Source organism: Necator americanus, chromosome II, assembly GCF_031761385.1.
Source record: "Necator americanus strain Aroian chromosome II, whole genome shotgun sequence".
In the NCBI taxonomy this organism is placed as follows: domain Eukaryota; kingdom Metazoa; phylum Nematoda; class Chromadorea; order Rhabditida; family Ancylostomatidae; genus Necator; species Necator americanus.
In genome coordinates this window covers 3052001-3078341 of record NC_087372.1, presented here as the reverse complement: position 1 = coordinate 3078341, position 26341 = coordinate 3052001, and the positions used below count along the sequence as shown (strand labels likewise).

At 36.2% G+C, this 26341-nt stretch overlaps 1 protein-coding gene across 1 annotated transcript; it reads right to left on the bottom strand.

Moving 5' to 3' along the window:
* Positions 1 to 4356: 4356 nt before the first annotated feature.
* On the bottom strand, positions 4357 to 16836 carry RB195_016724 (uncharacterized protein; the record flags this gene model as incomplete). Its single annotated transcript, XM_064183392.1, has 12 exons — positions 4357 to 4503; positions 5329 to 5464; positions 5888 to 5985; positions 6055 to 6179; positions 7337 to 7417; positions 7496 to 7632; positions 8509 to 8658; positions 10078 to 10169; positions 10243 to 10350; positions 10889 to 11046; positions 13506 to 13627; positions 16721 to 16836. 12 exons carry the CDS (start codon positions 16834 to 16836, stop codon positions 4357 to 4359), a joined length of 1470 nt encoding a protein of 489 aa, XP_064039273.1.
* Positions 16837 to 26341: the final 9505 nt, after the last annotated feature.

Here is a 26341-nt window from a genome sequence, read left to right as displayed (position 1 = left end):
AAACTAGCTTTAGCGCATGTTCGCTGAATATCTCTCTCGTAGCTGCCATGGTTCTTCAGCATCCAGCTCAAATAGCAGAACTCATTCAATAGGTTCCTCGTTAACCCTGATTCCCGCTGAAGGTCTCGAGGAATCCCACACCATGCTTGATGCAGGCTTAACAACATATTGCAACTTCGCGCTGTTAGAGGCGAATTTTATTACAGTGTCGGCGTACTCGAAATCCACCAAGGGATGTGCAAACGGTGCTAAAATGACAACGGCGGGACACTGCTCAACTTTTCTTCTCATTATGTGCTCGACGGTAGAAAAAAAGTATGGAGTTAAGCAGAAAGTATGGATTGCCGCCAAGGCCTCTTGCCTCACTCCAGTTTTCAGTTTGAACGGTGCAGTAGATCCAACTGATGTTTGAACCGTAGCAGTTGTATTTTATTCATCTCCTTTTGTTAGGCGTACTAGCTTTCCTGCAACTCCATCGGCGCGAAGCGCATAGAGAAGACGGCCTCGATGAGGAAGCGGCTTCAAGGTCGAAAAAAGATAACGGTAGACGTTTTGAACACAGCTGCCTCACTTTTACTCTCTTCACAATAAACACCTAATCCATCGTCAACCGACCAGGGCAAAAGCCGGCTTGTTTGCCGCAGGTGGTTTATTCGCTGTGTCGGATTAGTCGATTCATTCCAGAAACTTGTACATTATACGCCGCAATGATATTCCTTGGTAATTTCTTGGTTCCTTGACGGATAGTTTCGTGTGGGGAGAAGTCATAACCCATTAGGTATCCTTTCGTCAATCCATATTGTAGGGATAATCTTCGTCATCTCACGAGTCCCAGAAGGAGGAGGAGACTTCAGCACTTGTGTGCTAATCTATCGTTTCTGCCAGATTTTCCATTCTTCATCTTTTGAATACAGACTAGAACCTCCGACACTGTCTGTGGCTCTTCGCTGACCGCGGCGTATGTCTGTCTTTGGGCGTGCTTGAGTCCAGGGACTGACGATGATTGTCACTTTAGCAAAGTGATAAAATGTTGCTTTCAGATGGGCAGAATTACCTCCACGACAGCGACTCTGTTGACAATGTTTGGGTCAGGCGAGGACCTCTTCATCTTGCCGCTATACTGTCTTGGCAGAGTATCGGCTTTTCTCAGGTTCTTGTTCTCCCACGCCTTCTCAACCTCTTTCACTCTTGACTTTCATTCGTTCTCACCATGCAGCTGACGCAGCCTCCTGCCCACACGCTTCTCCTGACTGAAGTCATGGGTAGTGCAGCACATACAGAAGCGAAAAATTCGTGATATTTCAAATAATATAGGACAAGTTTTCTTTTATCGCTCTTTACTTGCTAGTATTTTTAATGCTCGAAAAAAAAAACTGTGGAGGAATGGTTAGCTTCTCAGCCTATTCGGATTTTTTTTTCAGCTTCTTGTGATTTTTGTTCTTGTAGTGTTCACAGTCTCAATAATTCGAATATATATTCGGATTTGATACTTCTATCCGATTTAAATTTTTTTGGAACTTCTTAACGTCACTTTCGTAGTTTCATTATTCACCTGGAATTCCTGTATGCCCCCTTTTTGCTACTTAATTCCAGATAATTCCAGTGGAGAATGACAAAATCCTGTTGGTCGTACTGAATCTTCCTGTATTACCGTATGTAGTAGATTGTGTGGATCAGAAATCACCAGAAATCTCTGGCTGCTCACTTATTTTCTTAATACTAGGAAAACGGGAAAACATTAACAACGTTTAATGCTATTGGAACATGTATACAGCGGTGATGAAAGACAAAAACAAAAAAAAAACAGTACATGAAAATGAGGATGCTAAAAGCTTACAATACAGTATATTGTGATAAAGAAACATTAAACGCACATGAATAATGTGAAATAACCATCAATATAGTTCTATCCTAAATGGAATGCATATAAGGATTCAACAACATCCATACGGGAATGGTCATGCAGATTTTGAGTGCTAAACTGAGGAGATCGCGTCAACTACAGAAGCAAAAAATCACTGTTCAAAAATTTGGATCATTCGAAAAATTGCAAGAGACAGGAACTAAAGAAAATTTTTCTCTTGAAAAGAATAAATTTCCTCTACCGTAGCTCTTAGAATTTCGCTTCGATCAGAATAGTTAATAGTGTATCCGTTAGCTAAAGTATATGTATGTTATGAAGGATGCGTGTTCGGCGCAAGGTATATTGCCTCAGGCTAAATTTTCCGGCTAGCATACTTTGGCCTAATGTTCATGGATGACATTTTGAGAAACACTAACTCTCATAGTAATAGTTCTAGCCATTGCTAAGAATATAGGTTTGGGGCTTAAGTCCCTGTGCCTTAAAATTTGTCTTTCTCTTCTTCTAAAGTGTTAAAATTTGAGTTTTCTAAGGGATACACATATTATATTTTCGAACAGCTAACAAGCGACAAGTACGATTACAGTAACCCAGTGATTAATTCGATTGTGAAAATATGACTGGTCCAACTCAGTTATGGTCATCCCATACCAGAATTTTTAGAAGGATTTCGTAGTTGATCCTTAGGTTCAAATCTTTTTCTTTAAAGCGATATCAAGCAAAACTCTGCCAGCCCTAATATATTTTAGTTCATGTCTACGGTACTGTCACTACCGTATTAGAGAATAGAGTGAATCCTGTTAGACATTCGAACCACATTCGAATATTTCGATTATAATCCAACAGAGAGTCCGCTATGGTAGGAGATATTTGTAACCACCCTCAAGGTCAATCAATTTGATCAAGGAACAAGTTGTTGTAAAGCGAAGAGATTATGGATGTGAAGGGTTGTGCAGGAGTGATGAGTTTGAAGCCTAAATGCGGACAATTCTGTCCGGGACCTCATTTCCACTGTGGGTTGTGGTGATTGTGTTACCGAAGAGGAGTTTTTTTTTTCGACAAGGCGAAGATAAGGGGCTAAAATGACGAAGAAGGCGTGATGATTTTTTTTTCACTTTTTCGTCAAAATTCCACCATTTCTCCTCGTCTGAGAACCTCAATCAACAACGACGGGTTACGGTAGCCAAACAACCGCCTCTTCCCTGAGGATATCGCAAGAAACGCAGATTGATATTGGAGCAACATAAACATCAGACATCTAACATTAAACACGTACCATTGACCTTGTCGGCATGAAGAACTTAAAACCGTTCCGGTTTCCGGTGGAGAAATAGGCGAGGGCGAGGGGTTTCGAATGCCTTGAAGAATTTGTACAAGGGTTCGTGGAGGCGTTTGCATTGTTTCCAATAAACCATGAGAAATAAATGCAAATGTTTACCAGTTGTACCATAGTAAGGGTACAAGAAAGAAGAGGAGGAAGGGAGGGCGGGAAGGGAAGGGACCAAATAAGAAAAAAAAAACGCATGCTGCAGACTCGTTGTTCAGTTTTTTTTCACAATTTATGACTGACGGGACTTCGTCCCATCATTCTAGCAGGGCGTGTAGGTGACAGTAATCGTTTTAATCCGCTAATGTACGGAATTTTGAACTACCACGTTACTTATTGAAATATTTTAGATATTTCTGTGCATCAGGATCAATCAGTAAAACTCTACGGATTTTCTTTCGCATCAGAATCCTGGGTTTTGTTTACAAAACGATCAACTACGCTGAATCTAATCGTATAAACTGTAAACTTGAATTTCGTAGGTGGTAAATAACCTTAGGTGTTTAATTGCCGACAATTTTACTCGGAGGGAATTAATGATTGATCCGATTTATGAGCCGATTTGCCCCAATTTTTTTCAGTTTCCGGCTTTGACGAAAAAGAGACGGGTTGTTTTCCGATGATGTGAGATCAAACTAATATTTTAGAAATTCTTTTCATAAATTTTGCTTTGCGACTGCTCACGGGAAATTTCAGAACCACGTCACCGTAGAAAAAACCAAGTAGAAGAGGCCAAGTTTGACTGAAAGTTTTCTTCCGCCCAAATCATACTTTTTGGTTGATTCCTACTCATTTTTACCTGTTTTCCGTTCACTTTTAAAGTTCAAATCCAGAACTATGAGTTCTCTTTTGATCTATAGCTGCAAGAGATCCTCACAAAAAAGGTATTGAGAAGATACTACATAGATCATAGGAGATGGCGAACAGGAAATTACGGTGGTTATGAAATGAGGTGGAAGATTAACGTGGAAAAAAGAACACAAGGAAAAAGTGTCATTGAGGCGAGATTTCCTGAGCACTCAAAAGTTTGAGAAGAGAAGGAAGTGAGGGTAACACCTGGAGAATGTGCTGATAGGAAAATAACTTGATTTTAAGTCATTTTGCTCGTCCATCGAACAGAATTTACACGATTTAAGCAGTAAGAAGAAACTTTCCGAAAGTCAGGGAATTAAAATCGTTGTTCAGTCGGTGGTGGAACATTCGCGACATCCTGTACCTTCACTGAGCCCAACGTTCGTGAACGTACGAATTCGTCTGTCGTCCATTCACATGGCTCACCTTTGATGAAAATGATGAATATGATGTTTGTGACGACCTGGAAAAAAGAAAGAAATCATAGGGTCATCCTTTTTTCGATATTATCAATTTCTTTTCAGTTTTGAACTCATTTTACTCAACCACGAGAACAAATCTTTCTATCCGATACTCTTAGTGAAATGTTGAATTCACTGTGTTAAGAGGAGTCGAGGGAGGTATGTAACTCGGCTAGTTCTATTTGTATACAAACATAGATCCATCTTATAGGAGAAAAAAACAACAACAACAATCACAGGTAAACCCGGAAATTTAGTGGCGTCCGACTGTTGTTTTTCACTGGATTCAACGTAGCAGGAAATAAATAGTTCGGGTCTTTTTTTCTGTTCTTTTTTGTTGCTGTTGTTTTTCAACAGAGACTAGTTCCATTTTATTCGTCTATTGAATAAAAACACAAATAAAAATACTTTGTTTGAACAGAATTGCGCTGCCCCTATCCGATCACTAAATCGATCGATCGACCAGAAAGCGTCATGATCAATTGAGAGAGAATTCGTAGTCGGAAGTGAAATTTTGAGTAAAAAAATGTGGTCGTTAATTAAAAATTAAAAATTTGGTTGAATTAAATATAATTAAAACTAAAGTATCCGGGCGATGCAATAATTTAAATAATTCTGATTCAAAACTCCTGATTTTCTTCAAAATTAAACCCGTCAATTTTCTTGGTAAGAAAGTCTCGAACCATTACTTTTTTCAAAAACTTCACTGCAATTAACTTAAAACCCTTAACTTTTCTTCTATCCAGAAAAAAATCCCTTCTTTCTGTTTTCATGGTCCACCACAATACAATAGAAAATAAGCGTGAATGAATGAGTACTGTACTTACCATAACTGCGGCAATAATTAGAAACACCCATTTCCATTCATCCTGAATATTGTTCGGTGTGAGTGAGTTCACAATAAATGGTACAACCAGCATTGTTATTGTGATTCCTAATGAAATGTTCCCAGTGACGAAGTGACTGAAAAAAATCCGACTGTATGTGTGTGTGTTTTTTTTTTTGTCAAAAAGAAATTTTAATTTTGTTTGATGGATATGAGAAATAAATGAGAACAAAATGGATAAAGTATTGGAAGGATCAGAAAAAAGAAAGACGGAGAAAAGTTCTCTGTGCAAAAAAAAAATAGGCAAAATTAGGAGGCAGATCAATCCTCAGATGGAAATTTTCATTTTCCCGTAGTGTCATCATAAACGATAAATGAGAGAAAATTCCTTGGATTATTGATTAATTGGGAACATAACAACATACATTGGCGCTATACGGCTTATTTAATATTTAATTAGCAAGCAAAAAAAATTAGCCACTAGCAAACCAATAGCTGAGGTATCTGATTCAATTTTTAATTTTTTTAATAATGAGATCTTGAATAAATAATTTTTATACCTGTATTGCTTCGACAGCACAGGACCTGCCTTAAAGAAACCACCAGTGGTTGCACCTAGTATGCCAGCTGCGCAACCAAGAACAATCATATTCAAATTCTGAAGGAAAAAATCAATTTAAAAAAGTTTTCTAATCTATGGATTGTAGTTTTTTTACTGCTACGGTACCTTATTTGAGTCACCCATAAAGGCAAGGATTGAAAGAAAAACTGCTGAACCCAAAAAAGCAAGCGAATTAAACAATCGGAATTTGTTGCTTTCGGACAGGAACTTGATTCGATCCGATAACATTCCTGAAATCGTAAATGCTCAGGAGGCAACTATGAAAATGGATAATTCCATGTGAACTGTTGTTAGAGACCTAGAGTCAACTAAAATTTTCTCTGGATCCTAAGTGCTAGAAACAGAAGAAGCTCATTATCAATTAAAAATATTGCCGGAATTTTCGATATTAGTTTTTCTACGAAAGTAGACAACGTTCCCAGCTAAAACAACAAAAAGGCGAAAAGGAAAAGAGAAAAATCTTAAGTGCACCAGTTGATCCAACGATACAACTCATTCCATCCACAGGATTGACGAAATGAAGCGTTAGCTGGAGTTTATTATTCGATGTTTATTATTATTATACGGGTGCAAAAAATTGGCTTATCGAGTAATTTTACCGCTAATCCAGTTTACACTGTCCCAGTCTGCCAATCCTTTGTCTGTAAAGAGTTAGGTCGTTGGTTAAAAAGATCAACTGGCTTCTACATACTTCTGTGCTTCATACGTTTTCGATATTCGAATGTGTCAATGTGTTTTGTTTTTGCAATTACACTTGCAAGCTGCATCCTTATTTGCCCGCGTTGTCGAGAATGGAACCAGGTGTCGAAAATTTCGGATGAACTCTACGTCTCAAGAAAATATTCTCCATCTCCCTTTTTTTTTAGAAAATTCATTCTTTTGGTGTGTGCGTTACATTTTCCGTGAATAATTCACAACGCTACATTCAGGTCATCATCATCCATGAATATGTGCAATTCCTCAGGAGAAGGATACGTGTAATCCGTTTTGTAAGGAATTTGACTTCATTAACCCAGTAGTTCTCATAACGAAAAACCATAAAATTGGGACCCGGATTACTGGGACCCAAAAATTGGTGGTAACAAAATTTTTCACTACTCCATTTTTGATTATTCCAATTCAGAAACTCTCTTATCTGCTTTAAAATCGCTTTTTTGGTAAGTTTCGCCTTCTCAGGATAATCACCGTTGTCAGAATACGGTGCGGATGATTCTACTACTCAAAAAATATGGAAGAAGGCTAGGAATTTGCATGAAAGCGAGGAGTTTTGCCGAAAAATGAAAAATGAGAAAAATAAGACGTTTGCGTTTTTTTTCTAGATGACAATACGACAAAAATAATGATATAATAATGTAATAATAATAATAATAATAATATATTATCAGACCGAAGATCAATTTGCTGAGAAATTGAGCGAGTGGCGGAAGTGCAGCAGTGAAACCAGTTTTATGTACAGCAAATCCGAGAACTGAAAAAAAAAACGTGAAACGAAAAAAAATAATACTTCCGCATAACCATGGCGTCGATACCACTATCCAGAACTTACCAGTAGACAGATATTTTGGTGAGAAAAGGAACATCATATTCACACAGGTGAAATTCCCAATCGATGCAATCCATACAGCCCATATTGACGGAGTTCTGAGGATCGCTGCATACGGTATCGTTTGTAGGGCCCGTTTACTAAAATTCACAATTTTTAATTATAATTTAGGCAGAAAAATCGAGCTACACCACCGTGGAAAGAAAGGAAAAAGATATGTCTGATGTATTTCATTATTTTTGAGTCTCTTTGACAGCAATTTCAAATAAGAGGCGTTCTGAAAAGTGATTATATTAAGAAATATAAAAATAAAGAAAAAATAAATAAGTAAAAAATTAAGAAAAATAAATAATAGAAAATAAACGAAGACTAGAAATAAAATAAAACTATATAAAATTATATTACTAACTTATATGCGAAAGCTTTATGAAACTTAAATTTTTATGTAAAGTTGGTTCGTTTCCGGATGGTAGGTTTTTTTTTCTGAACAATCGATGCGATTCGGCGCAAAATTCTAATTATTCCTCCGAGTCGATGTTTGGTCAAAGTAGTTAAAAATAGATTTTTTTTTCGACGAAACTCGCACTCGTCCAGCAAACGGTAGTGATTTTTAATTAATCCACGAGTCCCCACCACATTTAAACGTCCAATGATCAAGAGTTCGAAAATACACGATACTGTACTACACTAATTTCTGTGTCAAAGAATAGCGATTAAACAAAGCGGATTAGAGCGAAACGGATCGTTCCACACAAATGAGTTCAAGAATTATCGAATCCTATGCGTAGTGTCTTTTTTTCTCGCTACAAAATTCGAATTTCTAGTTTCCCCCACGATTTTACACGTATTTAATGAGTGCGAACTTTTTTTTTTCAGAAACTAGCCTACAAAACATAATATATTCACTGTCTTTGACGTATCTGTCCGAGGATACATCCATAAAACGTATGAACTATGTACTCTCACCAAATACTTTTATGGAAAAAGGGAATTCCCCATTCAAAATTCGTACTTACTCGACATTTTCAGCTTTTCCGACACCAATCTTACGCAGTTCCACATTTCCGACAAATGGATGTTTTCCAGGAGAATTACGGTAGAATAGACCGTATGTGATGAAGAGGAACAATGAGACAGCACCATGAGCGTAGAAAATCGATGGCCATCTGAAAAATACAAAATCCCAAGATCTTATCTGAGAACGTGATGATCGCATCGATTGTGAACCTCTATAATTTTATAGTTATTGATTGATCGGTTGAGTATTCCATACGTACGCCACAAATGGATACTTTCACAAAGATTTCCTGTCTTTTTTTTCAAAACTTGGTGTAACATATTGATGTTTGACGCCTTAGGGTATATTCTTCTTTCTTCCACAAAGTGACTTTTTTTTACCAAGCGTAATTGCTTTGTTATTACATTCGTACGAAGTTAAGAAAATACATTTGTTATTTAAAATAACCGGTCCTGTGTGACTTTAGGCGTGAAAATACCCACCCACAATTGTCGAAATATTACCGTAATGGCCATATTGATTCGTAATCTAAGAACAATTTGGAGGTTGGAGAGGATGAATAGCGTGAGTTAGTGAAAATTAGTAACTTTTCGCTGCGAACAGCATCACCAGAAAATAGCAGCAGTTGTTTGAAAAATGACAGAAATTTTATTTATATAAAAATCTGGGACAAGGTCACAAACTGTCTACACCTCTTGTACCGCGCGAAAGTACGGTAGTCTTCATTTGTCAATGATCTGAATGAGTTCCCCAAAACAACTACCGCCGCGCGATGCGTGTTCGACGCGGTCACTCGGTTGAACTGGTTTGACGTCGACTATGTTTGGTTCAATACAGTTAACTGGTCACAGTGGGGTGTCTCCGAATTGAGATCTAAGGATTAATGAATCGAAAGCCAATCTGTGAATATTTAGCCCTTCTAGCTCTTTCGATACGGTAATCACCAAATAGTAAACAAACCACGATACAAAAATAGTAAATAAGGAGAGAAGCATGCAAAAAAATAATATTCGGATAAATAAGTGACAGAATTGTTAAGCACTCACAAACAACAAACAAGAAAACATTTTCTAAAAAATCTAATAGTCAGTTACTACTTAGGGCTTGTCCAGAGAAAATTGCTGAAAGTACCTTATTTCATTACTTTTTGTTTACTTTTATTATTTATTATTGTTGCTCGCCAGTTTGTTTATTATTATTCGATCAAAACATTGTAATGAAGGTGTGCAATACACCGATACATGAGTCATATGTTACTCATACGATCATAGGAGTATATTTACAAGATTAGGCCTAAGTCGCGTAATCGCGAAACGATCCCTGAGTTTTTTTTTTGCAGACTACAGCTGTAAACAGTTAGAAGAACGCTGTTTCTTTGTGCCCTTCTTCTTTTTTTTTCGTATTTCAATGGATCGATTGAGGATTTGGACTTAAAACAACATTTTAAAGAATCCCAGATAAATCCCGTAGAACTTCTGTCGAAGCTCCTCGAAGGTATTTTTTCTTGTTTACTGTCGGGAAAAATCCAACTGAAGTGGATTAAAGTGGATTAAGTATGTATATTTACCTAAATGCACTACATAGAGCTCCTGAAGCTGGCATTGTACAAGCGGGTGCCAATTGAACGTAAGCGACCAAAGCTGAGACGAATAGACCATTCTGAAAAAATTAACTGCTTTAAAATCCTTTCAATTTTTCTTCCTTCACTTAATCATTAGGTGCCTACGGATACCTGCTTAAAATAGGTCCATTTAGCACAAAATGATCCGATCACAGGGAAATTAGCGGCGAACGCGAATCCTTGTAAGAAACGAGCGGCAAGAAACCAGTAGAAACCGAGCTGAACACATTCTCATTCGTCAAATTGTATGCATCGATCACCGTCGAGTCGAATGATGTCGAATATAATGGATAATTGTTCCGTAAACATAATCCAACAAAAGATTTTTTTTATAGAATGATTGACAGAAAAAAATAAATAGCTTCTCATTAAAAACTAATACTTAAAGAAACGGAAAACGGTACTTAAACGGTTTTTAAGCCTAAGCAAACACCGCTAGGATACTGTAATTGCGAAAGCTTGCCATATTTAGATTAGATCTATAGTTATTTATTTATTTATTTACTTAAAAAGCGCGGATGAGTTTGTAGCTCCTGAATCGCTGAACTCAGAGCAGTAGAATGACTTATGTTATCGCAGAAAAAAAAACAATTTTAATTTTTTTGCTATGATTTTAAAGGCTTTTTCAAGTCAAAAATTCATAAAACGAAAAAAAAAATTGAAGGACGTGTGAAAATCCTTTAAAATTATTAGCAGCACCACGAGAATGAGGAGCCTTAAGGGGAAAAAAATTCCTTAATAACCTTAAATCACTTACCCTAATAGTTGTTGGTATTAGAAGTGTAGAGATGGCGCTAAGCACTCCAAGTCCAGCAAATACTGTCCGAATCCCGAATCTATTCACCAGATGTACTGTAGGGAAATTTCCCAGCAGTGCAGCCACAGCCACCACAGAAATCGCCCATGATTCTTGACCTTAAGGTAACTCTTACAGTTTAATAGTTCAAATCACGATCAGAAATTGTAAATTTGTATTTAAAATTTATATAATATAATATAATTTTTAGATATTATAAAATATCAACGGTAAAATAGAGACTATATATTTGAAACAGAAATAGTAGGGTTCAAAATTCATAAGCTTAAAAATAACGATAGAATTTTTTTCAAGTAGAATTTTAAATAGAGTTTTAATTTTTTTTAAATAGAAAAATGATTGCAATATTATATATTACTGTATTATATGATTATGTCATATTATGTGTTCTCTGTTCTGGTTCTCCGTTTCTTCGGAAAACTCCTAATTTTGAGATCTGAGGAAGTGCAGAATGGACCTGTAAAAAGAATAATGGACGCATTTATTGTCCATTATTTCTTTTCCTCCATTTCCTGATGAGTCTCCTTATTGAGACCTGCGACAGGGGAAGTGAGACCCAAATGTTTGTACCATTGTAGCCAAACTTCAAAGTCTGTCATTTTCAAAAGTTACGATTTATACGAAAGCTGATAACTTACTAAAGTGCATAGTACATAGTTATGCTGAACTTCATAACAAATATCTATCTTAGATTGGAATAGGGCGGATGTAGCGCAGCCGGTTAGAGGACCACTGTAGCCACACGGTCGATAGTTGGAAACCGCCCTAGTGCCGAGCAAACCTTTCATCCTTCCGGGGTCGATAAATGGTGCCAGACTTGTCTGGGAGGATAAAAACACTGACTTGATCATCGGCTGGCCCCAGCAAGTCATTGTATAGGCCAACACGCGTTCCAAAACCCCAACGATTACGAATTCCAGTAAAACGCGTTGGCGCATCCCAAGTGGATTGATTAACGCCAGTGACTTCATCCTTTATCTTTTTAAATATTTTTTAAGGTGGTATTTTTCCATGCATGCAAAAAATTCAAATATTTTTATCTGTTAACAAATTCTCCACTGATAACCTGTGGAGAGTTTTTTCTTTTTCTTTTTTGAACTCAAATAGCAGGTGCTAAAAGAAAATTCTTTAAAAAAGTTGTTGAACTCCGAGAATTTCTACTAAAACCGGCGAGAACTGTGGATTCACCGTATCCCTTCGTGTCCTTATTCTCCTTTTCTTTTTAAAAATCTGACGTCAATGATCACGTAAAGTCAATTAGTCGTTGTTGTAAAAATGGTGGACAGGCTCAGGAAAAAAAAAAGAACGATTTGAATACTAAACGGAAATTCCACAGATTTTGAGTATTCCTTAAAATTTGACTAAAGGTTAAACATTTATCTCTGCGGCTCGAAGATGTTAACTATGAAAAAAACCTCTATGAGAAAAAATTAAGCTGCGTGATTGGAATACAATAGTATATATAATATAACAGTGTAATAATAATAATATAATAATTTTATATATAATAATATCCTTAAAATGTTGCTTACTATGTAAAATGGTGTTAAGTGAATGAAAAGTCTAAAATGGAATAATGAAATAATGAAAATATAGATAAAAATTTCCCCCCCAAAAAAAAACTCAGTTCATATTTTTCTGCTAACTGGAAAAATTTACGTTTTTATTCAGCCTTCAAACCTGTCATGTAAAGTTTTATCAAAATTTTCAATGCGCAGATATTTTCTCGATAAAAAATAGTAATATATAGTTTCTTTCGATAGAAAAAATAGTAGTTTATAATATCGTATGTATAATATAAATAAATTAATATAATATATTATATTAATGCAAAATAATATAATATAAAATAAATAATAATATAAAATAACGAATATAAAATATAAATAAAATAATATATAAATAATATATTGTGCGTATAATGTGTAGTATAAATATAAATATGTATAAATATCTTTAAAATGGAGTTCACTGTGTTTCCTCCCCCCAAAAAAAAAACTGCGTTTGGTTAACTGAAAAAATTAATAGAAAAATATAATATGTAGTAATATAATAGTAATATGTAGTAATAAAAAGTGCGTTTAGTTAACTAGAAAAATTTTGCGTTTTTATTCAGTCTCCAAACCTTTAACACAGAATTTTATGATCATCTTGTATATGTAGGTATTTCTCCTTCATGGATATGGACATAGATGCGCGTATGGATATGGAAGTGATCTTTAAAATCTCTCCGACGACGCTATCATCACGATCGATGTGAAATGTTCCGGCGGGGCGCGCGGAAGCGCGGGCGGATGATTATGGTCGGCCATCAATCAGCGGTATCACCTATGACCGGTCACGCATACGCATCACGCGCAAATACGGGCCGGGCATACACGAACGCGTACGTACGTACATACGGGCAGAAATTTCCAAATATGGCAAAATGTACTCACGTTCGTGAGGAGTTTCTATTTTTGTGGAACCAAATAAACACAACATCGGATCGGTGAACACACACAAAAACACAGAGATAGTAGCGCAAACAAAAAAAAACAGCCGAAACGGTACGTACCGTGCGTGAATCGTGGCTGTGACGTCTGTGTTTCTTTAGTCATCGTGTCGTTGACGCCTTCAGCTACCGTGTCCGATGCTTCCATACAAATCAACGCAAAGTTGAAACATAGGATGTTAGACCTTAATAATTATATATAATAATATTATATACTAGTTATAAAATTATGTATTATAATATATATATATATATATATATATATATTATCTATAGATCGATACATATAGCGACACGAGGCTATTTCTAATAGAACCCTCTTCCAGAGCAAAATTACTATGGTTTACAGGACACGTGGAATAAATTACACCAAAATCAAAGGAAAGAAAAATCTAATTTTTTAGTTAGTTTTTTAAAATCATTTTCTTGAATTATTCTGAATTTTTATTGTTTAAAATTACTTATTTATTCCAAATTTTCGAAGTTATTACTAACTTCACTTTAAAATTGTTTATTTATTTCATTTTTTAGAATTAATTACTTATCTTTTTTTTTATAAATTTTATTTTCCAAAAGTACATTTTTTCAAGCGTTCTGAGAAGAAAAGGCAAGCTTTCTATACTAGAAACGATCGACTGTTTTTTACTAGGTGAAAAGTTTCCATATTTGGAAATTTCTGCCCGTGTGTACGTACGTACGCGTTCATGTATGCCCGGCCCGTATTTGATACAAAGATACAACAAAAGGAGATCTAGTCAAAAGTAAAAAAAAAATTAAAATTAAAGTAAACTAATTAAACTCAGGTAGCGATTGATTGGACCTTGGCTTTAAGAAGACGTTTGATGTACCAGAAAACAAAACACAACTAACTATTCTTTACTTGTTCTAGAAATTTAGCTGAAGTTTTTTTTGGGGAGAAGATTTAAACGTCAAAAATCGCGTCTCTGTCGACTAGGTCACTTTCAAATACTTGCCGTAATGTGCATCTGTTGAGTGTTGAAAGGAAAAAAAAAACACCTGAACAAGAAATTAGAGAAGGGATTTTTTCCTGGATGAGAATAGGAAGTTATCATCATCCCACAATAAAACTCTAAATTGAATGTATTCGGTTTATTTGGGAAAATGCTAGGGAATTTTTCACGTTCTAGATATTGCACAGGTTCCACTGCAAGCGGCAACAGCTTTCTTCTGGAACCTGTCCAATTTTCTTTGAATGTCTACGGTATTTAAACGTGATCAATGAGCTGTGCTGTCATTTGACGAGCGGGCCGACGTCGAACATCTCTTACACATACGTACGTACGTACACGTACGTATGCTTGTTATTCAACGCCGATGTGCGTTGATGTACGATATGTTCGATACGAGTTTATTTATTTTAGGTCATGTTAACACGGAAATCTTCTGCTTTTTCCGGGATACGGCGGCGGCGTGGACAGGTTATTGTTTTGTTTTCGTTTCGGTTTTTTTTTGCCGCGTGCATTCGTGTCGTAAATAATGCCATCGGATGATGACAATGGCAAGGTCAGAAGAAGAGAAAGAGAAGACGAGAGGGAGAAAAAGCGAGAGGGGAGGGGAGAAAGAGATTTTTTCCGATGCTTCACATAAATCTACTGTTTCCCATTAAAGTTTCCGCGTAGAACCAGTCTATCTGTATCTGTTTAAACTACGAGCCATCATAACATAAACTATCGCTACGAGGCCAAGCGCCCGAAAATCTCGTGACTATAAACCGATCATGATAGGAGCTGATTTAAGGGAAAAATGAAGAAATTATACAGTAAATAAGAATTTCATGGATGCATACAGAAAAAAACGGTAAATTTCAGTATATAAAGTCTTAAAACATTCGAGATGAATGTTGAACTATTCTTAGTATTACGGTAATTGTCTTCCAACTTATAAATAAATCATTAGTCTTTTCCTGCAATTTAAAATTTTCCCTCCGGGCAGCGCAATTTTCTGGAAGACAAATTTTTCTTGAATTTCCCTGATCGGATGGTGTGAATACCTATCTTCTTTAGGTAAACGACCGAGTAAAAAAGAAACATTTAGGAAAAACCCATCCACAAATCCCGGATTCATTGAGAAAAGAGAGCAAATGAGGGTTACAGAGAATTGTTAACGTACGTAGTTTCTTTTTATTTGGTTTAGACAGTTCAAGTAAAATAGAAAGAATTAAAAAATAAAGTGAAATAAAAAGAGATAAAAATTAAAAAAGTTAGAGGAATGGGCATATGAAGAATAAAATGATTTCTCCGACAATTTCATGGATCCCCAAAAGTTCTCGTACGCAAACAAAATACAACGATAATGATGATTCAGATGTTTTCCGCTTGTTCACGGCATATTCAGCGCAAAATATTTCCCGGTAACCAACATATTTTCAGAGTTACCCATGTTTGGTGATACTTGCAAATGATCAACAAGGATTCAGTCCTGCTGCGGATGTTCTACACAGTTGTACAACTACAAAAAAAAAAAGCTAAATGTTCCTTTGACATCTAATGAAAAAAATAATAATCGATTAATCGGATCGACGAAAGTGGAGGAATGAGAGTGATTGAGATTTATTTGAGAGAATTCTCGTCATGGGACCTTACAAAGAAGAAAGCAACAACAACTGAGAGTTCCATAATTTTTCACTTTGAAAGATGTTGCCAATAATTTTTGAGTTACTTTACAATTAATTTAAAGCAGTACAGTAACATTATTCTCTACAGTATCCTTCTATTTCTTAGACGTTTCTGCAAACGGATTTTTGTTCGATTTTCGTCCACTCATAGTGATCTTCGTATATAGTACCACATATCTTATCAGGAAAATACGAACCATTCCATTTCAGGTCATCGAATCGTGACCTCCTCCATTTTATCGTTTCACGATATCACGGCAACGTTTACGACGATGTTCCGAAGTAAATTTTATCCTTCTTAATCAGAGATCAGATCATCGCTCATTCGAATGGTTAGGAGAAGTGGAAACGTCGTGTGAAAGATGTGTTTTAATGGGATTTTATGGTCCTGGTAATTGATAGCTAATCCAGAAAACTGGGAGAAGAAAAAATAGTAGGTGGAAAAAAACGAGGAATGCTTTGAGAAGGATGGTATTCTCTTATCGTCCTAGGTACCGGATGATGATCTATGCATGATTTTCATTCAGATTTTCTTAGGTCCATTAGATTTTTCAACTTTTTCAACATTTTTTTTCCGCGGAAATAAAACTTTTAATCAGTGAGCGAGTAATTAAGAAGTAATAACAACTGTTTTTCCACCTACCATATACTCGTCAAACAGAGTAGAACAAGAACCATGACGACAAATCGTGTTCTTGTGCCAAAAATAGCAATGTATCGTTCTTCAGCCGTAGCTTGTGTTGGAAATACATCGTTCATGTTGATGATAGTCGAGGACTTATCTCACCGTGTCTCTAAAATATTGAATTTTTTAACATTTTCACGGGTACACATACATAAACGGAATGTATACAAAAACAAGAAAAAATCGAATCGAAATCATCGAGTGGCATGAGCCTACCGCCTAGGAGATTTGAAAACTATCAAGGAAGTAAAAATTAGGAAGAAAACGAAGAAGAAGTTCTTGGGAACGAACAAATATGTGATTTATTAAATATTCCCCCCTCATTACAAGGAGGGAAATAAATAAATGTTATGATTCTGTTGGCTCGCTCATCAAAATTTCCGTAATTTCGTAGATTCCGTAAAATCACCAAGAAATTCCACAATTATTCGTTTAACTGTACAATCACGGCCACCCAAGCATCAAAAATCACCTGAGAACTAATCGTGAACACGGACAAAAAATGAAGAAAAACGAATGAAGATGAATTACGAAACGATGATGTATGGTAGCGGAAACAACGAACTGAGTGGGCGGATCATGGTGGTGGTAGCACCCGACCAAAAAACAGATTACGTACGCGGTCAGTGTCGAGTCGAAGTCCCTCTATTATCAAATCAAATGAATGGAATTTCTGGATCGTCCAGGTGTCTTTCGGAAGTACTCAACTCATTCTCTCATCATTTTTTTTCTCAAAAATGAATGGAAAATGGAGAAACGAAAACAGGCAAAGGATAAGAGAAACGTAAAAATGATCACCACGACAACAACGTCAAAAAATCGCATTGAAAAAAGAATTATTTTCGGTGTCGAATTCGTGATGTTTTATCAAAGACTTTTCCTACTACTAGAGGTGTTAATTTAATTAATTTTATGCTAATTCCACTTTTCCAGCAAATCCTCAAAAGTTCGAAGAGTACTTACTGGATACGGCTGAAGATCACCGCTGCACGGCGAAAAAAAAGAACCTTTTTCGGGAATCACTTCTCGCATCGCATCCTCTTTATTTACAAAAAAAAATCGCGTGTTTCAAAAACAAGTAGGTAAATAAAAGGTAAATAATTCTAACAAATAGGTAAATAAAAGCATATTGAAATAAATAGAAATGATTTAAAATAAATTAGTCATTTGGTAGAGAAGAAGATTTGACCCTCATCCTATCTATGTTTTCCTTTTCAGAATGAGATTTGGTAAACATAGGAACCGTAACCAGTTATTTTTCCCCTTTAAAAATGTGGACCTTTTAAAAATCTCTTTTTTTTGGAATAACTAAATCTTTAAAATCTGGCTTCTACTAGACGATCGATACTAAAATCCTCTAAAATAAAAAAGTAACGAAAAAAAAACTAAATGCAAATTTTTTCCACATTAAGCCAAAGATGAGTTCGATTCTATGCTGAACAAAACTTTTGTTCCTCAAAAAACTGAATCCTCAATTTAAAATTTTTCGAGATCTTCAGAATGAATTAGCAAACATTTAAACGCTATACGTATGTATGTAGTCAAATAGAGGGCGATAAATATGAAATAAACAAATAAGGAAATAAGGTATTTTTCTGGAAAAATTCAATTATTTGCTAAAAAGACGGGATTTTCGTTGCCTTTCATAATATCATAATACTATTGCTACTACAATATATGTATTACAATTAATCATTATTATAATAATTATTATTTTATTTATTACTATAATACTACTACCATTATACTTATCATAATACTAGTCGTAATATTCGTGAGCATTGAAAAATCGCCGATGACATAACGTTGCTGCAGCACCGTTGGACAACGTCGCTCACTTCTTAAAATGTCATTAAATAGAAATTTGTGGAATAGTGTAAATTTTATGTGATTTTTTTTCTCTTGGAGAACTATCAAAAATTCGAATATTGCTGAGAACCGGGCTAAATGGGGTCATTTATTCCCCAAAATGCAATAATTCCCTGACATAATCGGAGATTATAGTTGAGAAAATATTCATGCATAGTATAAATCGTGGACGCTTCAAAAACAACAATGCTTTTCCCAAGGTTAGAAAAATTTCGTTTCGATTTTTTCAATTTTCAAAGGCTAAATTTCAAACGATAGACAATGTGCTTCTCGTTGCGAAAAACAGCGCTAATCTTACTCCTACAGTAATTTTATCGGAAAGAAAAATTAGAATACGTTTTTAACTTACGAGATGTCAACCGTTTTCGATGAGAATGTTCTCCGAAGTTCCAAAGACAGGAATCCAACGACATGAGATCTTGATGCGATTATTTTTCTCTGAAAGAAGCTGCTAATCGTCTCGAAATACGAAAAATCAAAGAAAAAACTTCGTGATTTCCAGGAATATTTCTTCCTACTTTGTTTTTTTTTCAGACATTGTGAAGAAATCTCACAAAATTTTACCAAGAAAAATACTTCTAATATACTGAAATACAAATAAAAATTAGTACAAAATCCTTGACGGAGCACTGACGAAAAATTCTGTAAAAAAACGCTCAATCCTTATATTTTTTTCTCCAAACATTAAAAAATTACTCTTATAGGAAAAAAAAATAAATTGTAATATTCTATAATCACAAATAAAAATATCGAAGTAGTCAGCATCAGCTTTGATACACGCGTAAATTTGTTCCTTCATGTGAATCGATGCTGAAGCGGAGATAATTAAATCACTAAATTTTTTTCCACGTTTCAACTCTTTACCTGTTTTCCCAAAAACCAGAAAAAAAGAACAAAAGAAAAACAAAAGACAGAAAAATTCAATGGATTAAGATCCGAGCTGTTCGTAGGCCAGAAATCCTACGTGAAAAAGGATTACGATTTTGGTCTCGAGGAAGTGGATCGTTGTTTTGACTCCATGGCGCCACACTTTCCTTGAGGATCCCTTCTTTGAACAATGTTTTAAGCGAAGTCAAATATCACGCGCAAAATTTTAAATTCGGGATTGAGTTTTTGGAAGAAAAAAATTCTAAGCCAGCATGTATTTGAGAAAAAAATTTCATACCAAGATTTTTTCTGTTTTTACAGAAAAAAAACACCATTAATTTTCTTGTAATAACTTTTCCAGCAATAACTAAATAACTTATAGATTCAATTATTATATTCATTCTCAATAATTTAATAATTTCATTTTTATTTTATATATTTATATTTATGTGCTGTTGTGGACTACCGGTTCGTCACAACTTGTAAATGAAATGAGTTTCCTGTTGCTGAGCAGAGCTGCTGCGAACTTTTTTTTTCAAAAAAAAAAAACTCTCGCAGAATCCATGGAAAAAAGAAATTAGAACAATTCGTTTGGATCTGTTTGAGTGAGCGGCGATCGGTGGGAATCGAAGAGTAATTCAGGAAAAACATTGATGTTGCCAATGACAGCCGTATATACACACTAAAACCAGTACTGATAAATCTGATTAGCAGTAAGTTTGCTCAACACAAATATTTATGCTGTGCTGAGAATTTTGACGTATGACTCTTGAGGAGAATTATAAAAGTTCGATCTTTTTTTCTGGATCTCGCCTGAATTTTCGAATATCCTTACGCTGAAATTGTACCAACACACCAGAGCATCCGTGATTTCTTAATTCCATAACTATATAATTGTGATTATTGATTATTACTATTCTTATTTTTACTATTACTACGGTATTAATTATACAACAGTAATTCTATTGTAATTGAGACTGTGGACAATTTTAGAAGAATGGAATATTTGACTTTTGATTGCTTTTATGATGAATAATGTCGTAATGGCATCCGATGGGCTGTGGAAAAAGTTTTAAGTGATTTCTTTCACCAACTTTCCAGAAATTGTCCCAGTCAAATTCTAAAATTCATTATAATCAGACAGTTAACCTATTTAATCGATCCTCTTCACATTTTTACTTGAACCTAAAGAAAAACTTAAAACTTTTCTCTTTTCTTCGGGTCCCAACAACGGTAATAATTATAGCATACATAATATTAAGAAAATAAATTGGATTTGAATAAATTCAGTGACAACCTTCAACATGCTGACAATGACATAATAAAAATAAAATTAATTAGATTTGAAGCGAATAACCATCGGTATGTCGAAAATGTTGGTCCGAAAGAGATGTTTCACAGAGATCAAGATATTTAAATCCATGATATTGAGTCAAGATAATCCAAAACTTTGCGGTGAATCCAAAAATTTCTCCGCGATTCATCCGGACATTTTTGGTAGGTACCCAAAAAGGTCGTAAAGATTTTCAAAATCCATCTTTTTTCCGGCCAAGATTCCCACAACGATTTCTCGATTCGGTCCAAAATTATGGTTTTGCTTTTTTTTTCCACGTGATTGCACTTTTTTGCCAACATTTTACCAGAATTTCGAAAAGAAAAATAAATCGATTACACTGGATCTCATAGGATAATTTCCCTTACCTGCAGCGTAATCAAAAAGTTTGAAAGGATCTTCAGATTAAACATTTTTACCAGCATTTCTACAATAATTCTTTAATGATTGGTCCCCGCTGCTATGACGCTCAGAACAAATATTCCCGAACGAGCGACCAGTGAACGTTGACGTTTTAATTTTGCTTGTGTTTTTCTATGGTCGCAAAAGAACTCAGACACCATAAAAATGCGGTCGAGAAAAATTCAAATTTTAAAATTCCCATCCAAACAACCACAATTTTTCTCATGTCCTCAAAGTAGAAATTCATATTTTTTCATAATTTTTTTAAAAAATAATTTCTGAATATTGTCTTGAAAAAATCACATGATTCGGGTGATTAGTGGTAGAGGGCAAAATTACCGGCGGCAATCGAAAACGGTTCGGATTTTGGAGATGAGCTGGAGTTGGTCGGATCTTTCGAGCCGATCGTAGCCGCTTTGTACGGCTGTATACCGCAAGGTTCAGGCCGTTCTCACTTTCTCGCGCTGCAAACATTATTTACTTTGCGAGATATGTTTGTATCTAAGGACATGTCGACTCGTTGTTTGCATACGATGAGCACAGAGGGCGTGCTTCATTTCCTGGTGAGTTTCCTTTTTGAAACCTGCAACCAGGTTCAATCGGACTAAAAATAATACTGACCCAAGAGACCAGTTCAAGAAAGAAACCCAAATACCCACAGATTTTTTTAGGGTCCCATATAACCTGTTTGCGAGTTCAACAAACGAAAAATTATTTCCTAAAGTCGACCCTGCGTACTGTAATGATGAGATAATCGTCAACGAATCAAGCGCCAAGGGAAAGAACATTACTCTGGAGCGAATTTCATTTACGATAATAGAGGAAATGACTAAGGTGGGACCCAAATGTTTGTTCCATTGTAGCCAAACATCGAGCGTTGTTAATTTTCGAAAGTTACAAGTTATACGAAACCTCATAACTTACTAAGGTGCATAGTACATACTTATACTAAAATTCATAACAAATATTCATGTGGAGTAGGGCGGGTGTGATACAGTCGGTTGGCGGACCACAGTAACCATACGGTCGATGGTTCGAAATCGCCCCAGTGTCAACCAAGTTTTTCATCCCACCAAGGTCGATAAATTGGCACCAGACTTGTCTGGGAGGATAAAAACACTGACTTGACCCATCGGCTAGCCTCCACATGTCATAGTATAGGCCAGTTACACGTTCGTAAACCTCAAACGATTCTGAATTGGAGTGGGGGCGCATCCCAAGCGGATTGATTAACGCCAGAAACTTTATCCTTTATTCTTTTTCAATGATGATCCTTCGCTCTATCGCTACGAGATCTGGAATATTTTGAACATTTGTGCACACACGTGCAAAGCAGATGGATCCAATCGTTTTTTTCTAGAATGTCTTTTCTTTGTACTTGTGCAAACACCGATTTGTGCCAAGACTTTCAGATCTATTTTTCATGTCCATTTACAATTAGTGCTGCAGAAGTAATGATATGAGATTTCCGCTCTAAATTCTCTGAAACAAAACGATATTTGGATTGCTGGTTGTTATTCCTCTGGATGACGTGACACACGACGATGCTCGAGCGATGCTAAGCTGAACCGCCCAAATGCTGTCCCCTTGTTGCGTTGGAGAAGAATTTTTTTTTCAAACTAAAAACTGCACGTGGTGCTGGAAGATATTATCGGAATTTTTTATATCATTTGGTAGAGAATTTATTTATTTATTGAAAACACCGGCAGGTGTTCCACAAAACAAAAAAAGATGGAACGGAGCTCAATATAATTTCGCCTGAATTTTACACAACAAGACTGGCCCTTCAAAGCATAAAAAGTGGTGTGTTTGCTGGTCATTCTCCTGCTACGGAAGGTGAGAAATCCTCACGCAAAATCCTTTTACCAGACCCAAAACGCTACGGTAGATGAACGGGTATTAGGGTTTGGGTGACCAACTTAACTTCGAACGGAGCAATCTGTCAGGGACCCTGGGCGAGCGGGTGATGGGAACTCAAGCGCAAGGGCTCACCAACTTTGCTATCCTTAGACGACTTTCACCACTAGGAGAGAATAAGGGCCAATGGTAGGGACGAATTTTAAATGAGCATATCAAAGCAGAATTCCAGCTAGCTAGTGTCATAATGAACAACAGAGAAAGAGGAACTAAAACTATGAGCTAAAAACACATACAAACCCAATGCTTATTGTGGTCGCTTGTTAGAGGAGGAACTTGCTCCACTCTTGTCTCTGAAACAATGAGATTTTAGGCCTCCCTCATACCTAGAATAGATAGGACATTAAATTTGGATAGCCTGCTTTTGAATATCTTAGAGTTTGGACTAGACATAATTTCAGCTGGAAGTAGAGTAACCCAACGCGCAACTCTGCAGAAAAAGGGGTTAAACATAGTTGAAAAGAATTTTCGTCTGAGTTTAGAGTAGTGCAAATTGAAACTCCCTGTTCTCCCGCTTGTTGGTAGAAAAATCCAATACTTGCTTGCCTTTAGCTTAACTTCCATTCGTAGGATCCGAAATCCCAACACTAAATTGTTGACCACTCGTCTGTACTTTAAGCTTTTTAATTTCAGCGCGTTAAGTCGAGTTTCATAGGAAGGGAGTGTGTAAAGGTAACCGGGAGAAAGCATCTAGAATAACCCAGCCTAGTGAAAATTCGTTTCGCTTGCCCTAACTTTTTGACATCCTTTTTCAAGAATGGACTCCAGACTGGCGTGGCGCATTCTAGATGTGGAAAAACGTTTGTCTTGTAAAGAAATATTAGTAAATCAAGGTCCTTAACGTACACGCTCCTCATTATTATAAAAATAGACGACAGCACTTTTGTAGTGACAAAGTCAAAATGAGTGGAGAAGTCGAACGATTCATTTATTATTACCCCAGGGTCTCGAACTTGCTCTTGATATTGAATAGTTGTTGAATTGCAAAAGTAGTTAATCTGAGGAGAATCTCCGAAACGCAAAGCAACTACTGTTTTGGAAAGATTTAAAGGTAGATCCCATTTTCTTGACCATGATACCATTCTCTGGATTGCTAGAAAAACCGTGTTATGGGCGAAAATTTGCTCATTAGGTCGATATGTACCTTAAAAGTCATGTGTCGTTCTTGAAGATGCGATTTCAACCAGTTGAGCAACTGTCCGCGAACTCCATATTTTTCGAGTTTGAAGAGAAGTTTTTTGTGGTTTACCACGTCACACGCTGTAGAGAAGTCAAATGATATTACGTCGACAGACTTCCCTTTGTTTACTTCGGACATCCAATCATAGAGCGAATCAGACAATAGTGAAGTAGTGGAGGATCCAGATTGGAAGTCGTGTTGTTCGAAAGGAATGATATCTTCTGATGATAGCCACTCGTTTAGTTTTTCGTTGATTATCTTCTCCAAAACTTTGCTTGTTTCCCTCTCTACAAAGTACTGTTCTGATTTCTTACAATTTTTCTAGGCAAAAAGTACTGTAGAAGTGAACAATTCCGACTTTTGTCCTCAAGGAAAGCATCAGATCCTCTCAAAACTCTCAAAACCTCAATGAATTGTGTTAACAGCAAACAATACTCTGATGTAAACCTTCACTACACTAAAATTACTAACAAAAAAACTTAGAACCTAAACATTACCTTATCTACATATACTATGACAAATTAAAGAGGTTAATTTCCAAATTTTGATGTTTTCAATATTTTTCTCGGATTCTTCAAACCAAAAAAGTGTTATCAACGAACATTTGATGTTGATTACAAAAAAATGAGAGGTGTACCATTAACATACGAAATAAATGCTTTTTTTCAGCTCTAATTCTTTCCCAATACCGTACCGTTACTGTAAGCGGCCGTATGCAGCCGTGTACTGCAAAAGAAGCATTACTGCCATGGTTTTGTTTGATTCGGTATGGGTAGATAGATTCAATCGAAATCTACGGATTCTAACATCGGAAGCAAAATGCTCTACATTTACTCGACTATACGTACATGCGCTAATAGTCGTTAAGATATCAAAAGATATCAAAATAGCGTGGTTTGTAAAAATTTAGATGACGAAGGGCGTATAATCGGGTCAAAACGATGACGCTCGATGCGTTTGCGTGAGCGGCTGCGTTTGAAACGGCGCGGCATAGCTCTAGTTGGAATCGAGGTTGGACCATCGAGATTCGCGCCGATGAATTCTACTAGCAAATGTCCTCTCCCGATCCTAACCGCCACCATCCCCACGGGACCACTTCGATGACAGTCCAACTGCACCGAGCTTCATGCCATAGTGACCCAACTATATTTATCCTGACGATAGTTAGTAGTCGTGGATGACCGAATCGATAGCTTTCTTTATCGCGAGCACATCGCTTTCGAAGGACATTGCTTACGGTAGGTGCACTAGTTGGATTGAGGCAACTTGGACCTCGTTGCGCTTGCGTAGGCGGTTGAGCGAGTGGTTAGGACCGATAGGGACCCTCGTCAACTCCACTCATCGTTATAATCCAACTGAAGTTAGCTAGTTGTGGTCGTACTTCGATCCTGACCGCTTTGTTCATCGCACCTATTCGAGCGCAAGAAAAGAACTGACAAATATCTACTTTTGTGGATAGACTGAGTGATGACATTGGCATTGACTGAAAACTGGCCAGGAAGCAAGTTATCACGGGGGTTCTGCGTGAGACAGTTTATACAGCTGTGAACTTGTAAAACTACACTCATAAACATTTTCCCTATTTACAATGTACTTAAAAGTTCTTTTTTAAAAGTTTTTTTTAGATTACACGGAAGCATGGACAGGAATTTGTTTCTTTCAGAAAGTGCTAAGATCACGAAGGTGAAACAAACGTGTATGATCGAGAAAGGTCTGGTTATCTTGGGCAATATAAAAAAACACAACATGGCGCTGCACAAAGGTATTTCAGGAAAACAATTCTCTGACAGTGGGGATTGAGCTTCATTACGAGTGAAAATCGTCCAATCATATCCGAAAAAAATATGTACGCTTCATAAATATCCCAATTATGAGTGAAACACGGCAGATTGGTCCTGTGCACATATTCCCGGTGTGAAATTTTTGTTTTGCTCTGAATTTATTTTTGCTCCTATTTTCTTTTCACAGATATAATTTTTGACATATATTGCTACAGATCAAACTATTTAGA